Raw genomic sequence first — 10000 nt, forward strand, 5'->3', positions numbered from 1 at the left:
AAATCTGCATTTTCATATTTTTTTATTTTTATTAAATGGATAATGGATACAGACTCAACAATTCAAACATATTTTGTGGTTATAATTTCTGAACTGATGATGTATTGCATTAAAAATATGGCAACTTATAAATCATTAAATCAACCAACGCAATGAGGGTTTATTTCCACTTGTAAAAATATTTCACAAGATTACTGTTTGCCTGTATTTTCCATTAAATAAACGCAGCCTTGATGAGCATTAGATTACTGGCCCTCAGAAATACCGTATGATAAACTGATTCACTTTATAAAGTACGTCACATGTTTACAACAGGGTTTAAACTTGAGCCCCCGGGGCGATGTGTTGGAATGGTTTTATGTGAGACTGAGGGTCTCTGAGGATCCCATGTGAAAGACAGTGTTGGCTCGAGTTCAAGGAGGAGGAGATAGACTCGAGGGATCGAGTTACGCACAGATTGAACTGGAGAGATGGCAGGATTAATGTGATCAGTGTGTAAGAACGAGGAACGTATCCAATGATGGCTGAAGGTTTCTTGTGTGTTTGGTGTTTTCAGCACGCAAAGTTAAAACTTAAAACTCAAATTTAAGGCTCAAATGCGAACTCACGAACTCCGAAGTACCGATCTGAATCAAATGATTCGCGATTCCCGATCCGCTTCGAAACAGTGAATCATTTTATGACCCGACGGTTAAATTCGTGTTTCGAAAAGCTCAGTTTCACTATACGTGCTTTCTAAAATCATTACAAGCCATGTTGAAATTCGACAATTAATTTTAATCTGTGTTTTCCGAGTGAATCGCTTGAACTGAATGAACGAATCAAATGTTTGAATCAATTTGGAGCGGTTCCAGTGTAAATGACTCAGTCAGTTGATTCTTTATCGTTCAGCTGAACTGTGCTCGTATGTTTAAACACTTATATATTATCTTATATACACGTGTTTTAAATGTGCGTCCTTGAAAGTGTGTTTATTGCTTTTATTTGTAATAATTGTCTTTTTGTAATTTTTTTTTTTTTTTAGGTTCAAGGAACTTTAAAAGAACTTAATTCCCTATTATTATCCTGCCAATAAATGAATATAGATAACGTGTAGCTGTTATAAATTGAAATAAATAACCGAAAGTTCTAACAATAAACAAGCTTAGTGGCATGACTTTTTATTTTTATGATATGATGCCACCTTCTGAAATAATAAGCGAACTACAGATCAAAGTCAGTGCAACGTGAGACTAAATTAATAATTCAAGGTATTTTCCTTCCCAACATTTGGTCAGAATAATATAATTATATAACATAGTTACATTATAACTAACAATAACAATGAGTAAGATGCTCCAGGAAATAATTAGATATTAAATACCTAAAATTAGAGACTAATTAGGGTAATAAACCAAGTGCAAATGTCTAGTTCACATAAAACGCAGCTGTTTTATTGTGCTTTCAAATATGTAGAAGTTAATGTTTTTTATAAGTAAAAGGTATTTATTTGTAAAACTAATTAACTAAATAAATATTGTGGACTTCGCAGCACATTAGAAGTTTGTTCTCGTAGTAAATGACGTCATCCAGGAAGCGGAAGCGACCAAAGTTTGTTTTGGCGTTTCGCTGAAAACATCAGAACTTCAGCCGCTTAACTCGGTTTTTATGAAACAATAGTAACATTACTCGACTTTATTATAGTTTAAAGTGAACAGAAGCAGAGGGTGATGGGGGGAACATCGAGCAAATTAGCCAAAGATCTTCTGTCAGAGTATCAGGTGAGACACAGTTTTGAAAAAACATATTTATATGTAATATTATTTAATACATGTTTATTTATTTAATATTTATCCTTTGTGCTATATAGCAACGAGTCCCTTTAGTGTATATATATTTTTGTATTCTTGTTTACACAGGAGCTCACATTCCTCACAAAGCAAGAGATCCTACTGTAAGTACAGTCGTGACGTCATATTCAGCATATTCTGTGTTATGACTGTGTGAGTATTAACTGTGAGTATTAACTGCACAGTTTGGTCTGTTTCTGATTAGTTTGTGTTCAGGTGAGGAATAGCGATAAAGCCTACTTTTAAAAATGAATGTAAAACATTTATTAGTTTTTTTATATTTCTGTTTACCTTTTATTTTATTTCATTTTAGTATTTATAGTACTTAAACGTGTGTAATTTGCAATTCAACATTTATAAATATTTAAATTTACCTTTCATTTATTTTTATCTCAGTTTTAGTAGTATTTCAGCTTCAACTTATTTTATTTTAAATTCAACATTTTAAATATTTCTATTTACCTTTAAACTATTTTTATTTCATTGTTTTATTTTAGTATTTGTAGTACTTTAACCTAAACTTATGTTTATTTGCATTTAATCATTTTTAAATATTTCTATTTACCTTTATTTTTATTTCAGTTTTAGTATTTGTAGTACTTCCACTTAAACTTATTTTGTAACATTTCAACATTTTAAATATTTCTATTTACCTTTCATTTATTTTAATGTCAGTATTTTATTTTAGTATTTTTAGTACTTTAACTTAAACTTATTTTATTTGCAATTCAGCATTTTACATTTCTATTTAGCTTTATTTTATTTTTATTTCATTATTATATTTTAGTATTTATAGTACTTAAACTTGTGTAATTTGCAATTCAACATTTATAAATATTTAAATTTACCTTTCATTTATTTTTATCTCAGTTTTAGTATTCGTAGTATTTCAGCTTCAACTTATTTTGTTACATTTCAACATTTTAAATATTTATATTTACCATTTGTTTATTTTTATTTGAGTATGTGAAGTACTTAAACTTATTTCATTTTAAATTCAACATTTAAATATTTCTATTTACCTTTAAACTATTTTTATTTCATTGTTTTATTTAGTATTTTTAGTACTTTAACTTATGTTATTTGCAATTCAACATTTTAAATATTTCTGTTTACCTTTATTTTGTTACAGTTTTAGCAGTATTTAACTTAATTCATTTAGACAACATTTCAAATTTTTCATCTAACATCAATAACTCACTTTAGCTTAATTTCAATAACCTACAATTAGTTTCTATATATTATGTATATTATATCTATATCATGGTCCAGTTTGTCTTGGCATTCCCTGTAAAGTAGATTAGTTGTTGAGCTAAACTACTCAAAAGTTTAGTTACTGAGAGTGTATAGTAACTAATACTTCAGATGTTTGAATGTCATCGCATTATAAACCTCTCATCATCAGTGTGTTTGTTCAGGGCACACAAGATATTCTCTGAGCTCCAGGGCGGAGGAAGTGGACCGTACGGCTCCAGAGTGTCCAAGGACAAGATCCTCACACTTTCTGAACTGAAGGTAACAGATGAAGTACTGCAGACACGTATCGATCTACAATATCCTTCCAGATTTAGATACATGGAGTGTTTGTATTGGCTGTCCCAGGCTAACCCCTTCAGGGAAAGGCTGTGCCAGGTCTTCTCGACCTCTGACCTGAAGGACGGCAGCTTGAGCTTTGAGGATTTCCTGGACCTCTTGAGTGCCTTCAGTGATTCTGCCACGCTGGAAATCAAGTCCCACTACGCTTTCCGAATCTTCGGTAATAGCCGGATTGCTCTCAGTATTGAGATTGAGTGCTCAGTATGAACGGTTGTTGTGCTGCAGACTTCGACGACGACGGGACGCTTGATGCTGGAGACCTGGAGGAGCTGGTGAACTGTCTGACCGGGGAGACGGACGACACCCGTCTGACCGCCGAGGAGATGAGACAGCTCATTAGTAACGTGAGTGTGGGACACACCAATGACAGACGGCTGTCAGACGATCTTCACTAATGTGAACAAACCTCTCTGTGCAGATCCTGGAGGAGTCCGACATCGATAAGGACGGGACGGTCAATCTCTCCGAGTTTCAGCACGTCATCTCCAGATCTCCTGATTTTGTCAGGTGACAGAGTTTAGCTTTTTATTGAAAAGGGGAAAACTGGACGGTTCAGATATTTAGCTGCCCTTAAAAAAAATAAAAAATAAAATTATTTGCCATTTTTCTTAGTTGTTCACATTCTAATAATATTTGTTACTTAAACTTATTTTATTTGCAATTCAACATTTTAAATATTTCTATTTAGCTTAAATTAATTTTTATTTCTGTATTTTATTTTAGTATTTGTTGTGCTTTAACTTAAACTTATTTTGTTACATTTCAAAATTGTAAATATTTCTATTTAACTTTAATTTAAATTTTATTTTTGTATTTGTAGTGCTTTAACTTAAACTTATTTTACTTGCAATTACTTTAGCTTTAACTTTAAAATACTTTAGCTTGTTTTTTGTTAGACAAAATAGTGTTTTTTCTTTTTTTCTTAGTTGTTCACATTTTAATAATATTTGTTAATTTTTAGAATCTGTATAGCTTTATTTATTAATTTAATTAAAGTTATTTAGTTTCTAATTGTTGTATGTCAACTTGAAAGACACATTTAGCTGATCGTGCAGTTATTTAATGTTTATATATATATATATACAGTATTTATTAATATTTTTAATTAGGTTTTATTTTTATATTTTCAGTTTTCAATCTTTGTTATCATTCATTCAGTTTTAGTAATTTTGTTGTGCCTGTCATTTTTGATATTTCCAAACAGCTTAATTAATTAATTTCATTATTCAGTTATTTAATTTCAGTTTTAGTAATTGAATTAATTGTATTATCTTGTATTTTTATTTTCTTTAAGGTAGCTACCAAGGCAACATTGCTATTTGTTTTGTTTAATCTAACACTTATATTTTATTTAGCCTACATGACCACATTACATTTCTTTACTGCAGCACAATAATTATGAAACGCATAAAGCATCACTTACACACCTAATTCACACCTTTTGCACTTCTCAATGTTGTTAGTGTGAAGTGTCCTGTTTTTTGTTGAGAAGTGAGTCTTCTTCCCAACACTCGAGGGCATCTGATTTCTCCTGATTTCTCCTCACTGACTCAAATCTTCTTCTGCAGTTCGTTTAAGATCGTGTTGTGAAGTTTACACCGAGTGGAAGATGTCTTCTGGTCCAGATTATTCACCTGCGCCTGTCAATAATGTAGCGACCTAATTGTGAATGTATATCCTTGTTCAGTTTTTCTAACATTCATATGTTTAATAACATTTTACTTACTCCGTTAAAAGAAAAGGAATCTACTTTATAATATGCATTTTGGATCATATATTTGTACCTAATTTAATAAACTCTAATTCTGTGACTTTGACGTCCTGTATTTATATGGCACTCTATTCCTGTCAGGATGGAGGTATAATTGAGATATATATATATATATATCTCAATTATACCTCCAAATATATATATATATATATATATGTGTGTGTGTGTGTGTGTGTGTGTGTGTGTGTGTGTGTATTTTTTATTTATTTTTTTGCATTAAAAATGATTATTTTAGTTTAATTTATACACTATTATAGTTTTTGATAATATTTTGAATTAGCTGTTATTATTTTCAGTTTATTGTATGTTTATTAAATATTAATAAAATGTTTTAGTACTTGTAGTATTCAAACGTAAATTTTGTTGTGATTTGTATTTTTTTATTTAATATTTCTATTTAACTTTAATTAATTTTCGTAGTACTTTAAAGTAACATATTTTATTTGAGTTAGTTTTAATGCAAAGATGTTTTATTTTTTTATTTTTAAGATTAAGTTTTTCATCTTAACCCTTTATTTTATTTCGGTTTTATTTCAATAACCAATATATTTTTTTTATAGTTTGATTTTATAATGACAACAAATCACAGTAATGTGATCAACAAGTATGCTTGATTGTCATAAAAAAAACATTCAAATTCTTATTTATAATCTGAAATATGTCTTGTTCTTGACAGGTTTTTAAGAGACTCAGAAAATCTATACAAATGAAATTATAATAATAATAGCAAAAATATTTTTTGTATTCATTATCTTTAGAAATAATAAACGTGACAAAACAATATAAAAACGGAACAAATATTCATTTAAAATATTTTGTTACTCATAGTTCATATATATTTATATATATATATATATATATATATATATATATATATATTTATATATATATATATATATATATATATATATATATATATATATATATATATAAAATTATATATACTGTTAATACATAAATGCACACACACACACATAAAATGTACTTCAGCAAATTATTTTATTATTATTTTATTATAGATTAGAAACTAGCGCATGCGAATAATATTGTACAATAATAATAATTTGAAAAGTAGAAAAATATTGAAAAACAAAAAATACTTAATCAAATCATTCAGTTACTCCTGACAGAACTTAAGGAGCAAAAGATGAGCGCTGTCTTCTGTCAAAATAAAACTCACGTTGCTATTCAAAATAAAATACAATATATAATAAAAGTTTTATAACTGGAAAACAGTGAGTTTAATTTTATATAATTTAATTTTATATTATTTTATGTCATATTATAAAACCTGCATCCATTTGGCCATATCCAGATCTTTTATTTTGAAATCTGTCCCGTTTTGTAACCGTCATTAGGAAGCGCGCCACGGTTTCCGGCTTCACTCTGTGTCTATGGCGGATCTGGGAGCTGCTGTCACTCACGCTGTCTGTAACGAGTGTAAATAAAACACAAAAACTGTCATTTCCACTGATTTCACTCCACTTACCACAAGATCAATATTGAGGCCTCGGCTTCAGCAGCCGTGGAGCGCCAGGTGAGGGTTTATTGTATTGAAACAAAGCACTTTAATGAAAGTCACCGGCTGTGTGCATGAGTTTAGCTTCCAGACGCAGATTTCAGATTCATCGCCTTTAAATGTGTTTAAACTGTGTTTTTTATGTTTGAAATGTGTCTGACATTAAGAACTAGTAGTTTAGGGTCTTTATTTTTACATATACAGAAAGTGAGTCTCAGTTTATTGTCTTTAGTAAAGGTTTTTTGGAAGAATAGGGGATGTGTGCTAGTGCTGTTAGCCATCTGATCTGAACCGAATCCGGATTCATTTCGATTCTGAGTCTGATCTGAATTTATTGTCATGTCCTATATAATATCTTTTCTGTCCTGATTCCAAATGTGATTTAATATCAGGTCTTAAGATGAACATGATTCTGATCTTAATCATATCTGGTTTAATATCTCTTCTGTTCTGATTCAGAATATGATTTATTATACCTTCTCTGTCCGAATTTGTCATATTCGATCTGAACTGAATCTGGTTTAATTTCTTTTCCTAATCTGAATTTATTTTTAGTGTGTGATTTCATGTCTGTTCGGTCCTGATTAAGGATATGATTTAATATCAGGTTTTAAACCAATTCTGAATCTGATCGGATCCTAATCTGATTCTGATCTGAATATCTAATTTAATATCTGTTGTGATCTGATTCTCCATCTAATGCAATGTCAGTTTTTAAAGTTAATCTGAATCTGATCTGATCTGAATATAATTTCATCTGAATCCTATCCGGTTTAATGTTTCTTCTGTTCCGATTCAGAATATGATTTAATATCAATTCTCAGTCCGAATCTGGACCGAATCCACCTCAATTTATTTCTTCTATCTGAATTTATTTCTAATGTGTGATTTCATGTATGTTCTGTCCTGATTAAGAATATGATTTAATATCAGGTCTTAAAATGATTCTGAATCTGATCTGGTCCTAATCTGATTTAATCTGAATCCTATCCAGTTTAATGTCTCTTATTTTATGATTTAGAATATGATATGAAATATGAAAATACAATAAAATCTTTAATGTCTGTTCTGTCCTGATTCAGAATGTGATTTAATATCAGGTCTAAAACTGATTCTGAATCTGATCAGGTCCTAATCTGAGTCTTATCTGAATCTATTATTTGTTCTGATGTGATTCTCTAATATCAGGTCTTAAAATTAATCTGATCCTAATCTGATTTCATCTGAACTATATCTGGTTTAGTATCTCTTCTTTTATGATTTAGAATATGATTTAATATCAGTTTTCAATCTGAATCGGTCATATCCAATCTGAACCGAATCTGGTTTCATTTCTGAGTCTGATCTGAATTTATTTCTAATGTATGATTTCATATCTGTTCTGATTCAGAATATAATTTAATATCAGGTCTTAAACTGATTCTGAGTCTGATCTGAATATCTAGTTTTATATCTGCTGTGATCTGATTCTCAATCAAATTCTAATGTCAGATCTTAAAATGAATCTGATCGGATCCTAATCTGAATCATATCTGGTTTAACATCTCTTCTTTTATGATTTAGAATATGATTTAATATCAGTTCAGTTCTCAGTTTGAATCTATCAAATCTGATCTGAACTGAACTGAATCTAAATCCAGAGTCTGATCTGAATCAGCTGTTATATCCGATAATTTGAGATCGGTTCTGAATCTGATCTTCTGATGTTTTTAGGTTTTTTGTGGGCTGTAAACGCCTCATCCTCCTTCACGGCACTGCTCAGGTTTCTAACGGGTTTTAAATGATGTGATGAGCCGTCTCTAAACCTCTGATCTCCGTGCCCTGCATCGATTGATCAGATTCTTCCCTTTCTTCCTGAAGCCATGGCGTCTCTGTCCGAGGAGGTGTTGTTGGTGGTGAAGAGGGTCCGTCAGAGGAAGCAGGACGGGACTCTGTACCTGATGGCGGAGAGGATCGCCTGGGGTCCCGAAGGGAAGGACCGCTTCAGCGTCAGCCACCTGTACGCCGACATCCGCTGTGAGTTTCAAACTCTGCACAGTTTAGATTCAACTCTAAATAAAATGAAAGGTTTAGTTTCGGGAGTCCCTTACAGCAGGTTTACATGCATGCAATTTAATTTTCTTATAATATGCATGACGATTCGTTGGATGCATAATGTTACTCAGCTCTGATTGGTCGGACGATGACCCAGTGTGTTGTGATTGGTCTACTGCAAACACGCGCATCATCAGGAATACGGCTTATCAGTAATTCATCCTATTATTATTATTAATAATAGTGCTCCAGTCTGTTCATAAAAGTTGTTTTATATTTATGTTAGCTAACCAGACCCAGAGCTTGCAAGTAAAGACCCAAACACGTTAAATATAGTAATATATGATATTGCAAATATGGTATGTTCATGATTTTCTATGTGACAACTCTATTAATACTTTTATTCTTTAAGGATGCATTAAATTGATCAAAAGTCACCGTGAAGAAATTATAATGCAAATAAAGTTTTTTAATTTATTTATTTACTTTATTCATCTGTGATTCCCGAAAAACGTGCATCACGGTTTCCACATGAAACATGCACAACACTGATAATACTCAGAAATCAGTATATTATCATGATTTCTGAAGATCATGTGACACTGAAGACTGGAGGAATGATGCTGAAAATACAGCGGAGCATCACAGAAATACATTACACTTTAAAATAGAATAGGTATTTAATGAATACATACAGTGCATGTGTATGTGTGGTTTAATCAAACATAAAAAAAATTTGTGTTGGTGGTGTGATCCTAAAGCTTGTTCGGTTTTGTTTCTCTCGTATGCAGGTCAGAAGATCAGTCCTGATGGGAAGGCGAAGATCCAGCTTCAGCTTGTTCTCCACACGGGAGAAAGCACCACCTTTCATTTCACCAATGAGAGCACCGCACTGAAGGACAGAGAGACCACCAAAGACCTCCTCCAGCAGCTGCTGCCCAAGTTCAAGAAGAAAGCCAATAAAGAGCTAGAGGAGAAGAACAGGTGACCGCTCACCCGAACACTGTCAAACTGGCCACCCGTCTCTCTCTGTGCTGATCTCAGCTGATGTTTGATGTTTCAGGATGTTGCAGGAAGACCCCGTTCTGTTCCAGCTCTATAAGGACTTAGTAGTGAGTCAGGTGATCAGTGCTGAGGAGTTCTGGACCAATCGGCTGAGCCTGAGCTCACCTGACCACTCCCTCTCCATCAACAACAACACCAACAACAAACAGGAAGTGGGCATCTCTGCTGCCTTCCTGGTGAGTTCAA

The 10000-nt window shown here is 31.9% G+C and overlaps 3 protein-coding genes across 10 annotated transcripts in view; all 3 read left to right on the forward strand.

Moving 5' to 3' along the window:
* LOC113066589 (neogenin-like) overlaps window positions 1-10000 on the forward strand; it is a 1074835-nt gene that overhangs the window by 713235 nt on the left and 351600 nt on the right. The gene's annotated exons all lie outside the window — the stretch shown is intronic.
* Window positions 1580-5098, forward strand: LOC113066612 (calcium and integrin-binding protein 1-like). Its single transcript, XM_026238548.1, has 7 exons — window positions 1580-1760; window positions 1899-1933; window positions 3248-3344; window positions 3432-3585; window positions 3651-3769; window positions 3844-3932; window positions 4994-5098. The coding sequence occupies exons 1-7, from the start codon at window positions 1710-1712 to the stop codon at window positions 5013-5015; spliced, it is 567 nt and encodes a 188-aa protein (XP_026094333.1). The 5' UTR covers window positions 1580-1709; the 3' UTR covers window positions 5016-5098.
* LOC113066599 (general transcription factor IIH subunit 1-like) overlaps window positions 6593-10000 on the forward strand; it is a 9945-nt gene continuing 6537 nt past the window's right edge. The window contains exons 1-4 of the mRNA XM_026238525.1: window positions 6593-6733; window positions 8576-8731; window positions 9541-9733; window positions 9813-9990. Of these exons, the coding sequence (XP_026094310.1) occupies window positions 8578-8731; window positions 9541-9733; window positions 9813-9990 (525 nt within the window). The 5' untranslated portion in view covers window positions 6593-6733; window positions 8576-8577. The remainder of the gene's footprint in view (window positions 6734-8575; window positions 8732-9540; window positions 9734-9812; window positions 9991-10000) is intronic.

Source organism: Carassius auratus, chromosome 50, assembly GCF_003368295.1.
Source record: "Carassius auratus strain Wakin chromosome 50, ASM336829v1, whole genome shotgun sequence".
Classification (NCBI taxonomy): domain Eukaryota; kingdom Metazoa; phylum Chordata; class Actinopteri; order Cypriniformes; family Cyprinidae; genus Carassius; species Carassius auratus.

Coding starts and splice junctions, on each gene's coding strand:
- LOC113066612 (XM_026238548.1), top strand. CDS start 1,710: ATGGGGGGAACATCGAGCAAATTAGCCAAAGATCTTCTGTCAGAGTAT. Junction 1,761..1,898: donor ATCTTCTGTCAGAGTATCAG/GTGAGACACAGT, acceptor TTGTTTACACAG/GAGCTCACATTCCTCACAAA. Junction 1,934..3,247: donor ACAAAGCAAGAGATCCTACT/GTAAGTACAGTC, acceptor GTGTTTGTTCAG/GGCACACAAGATATTCTCTG.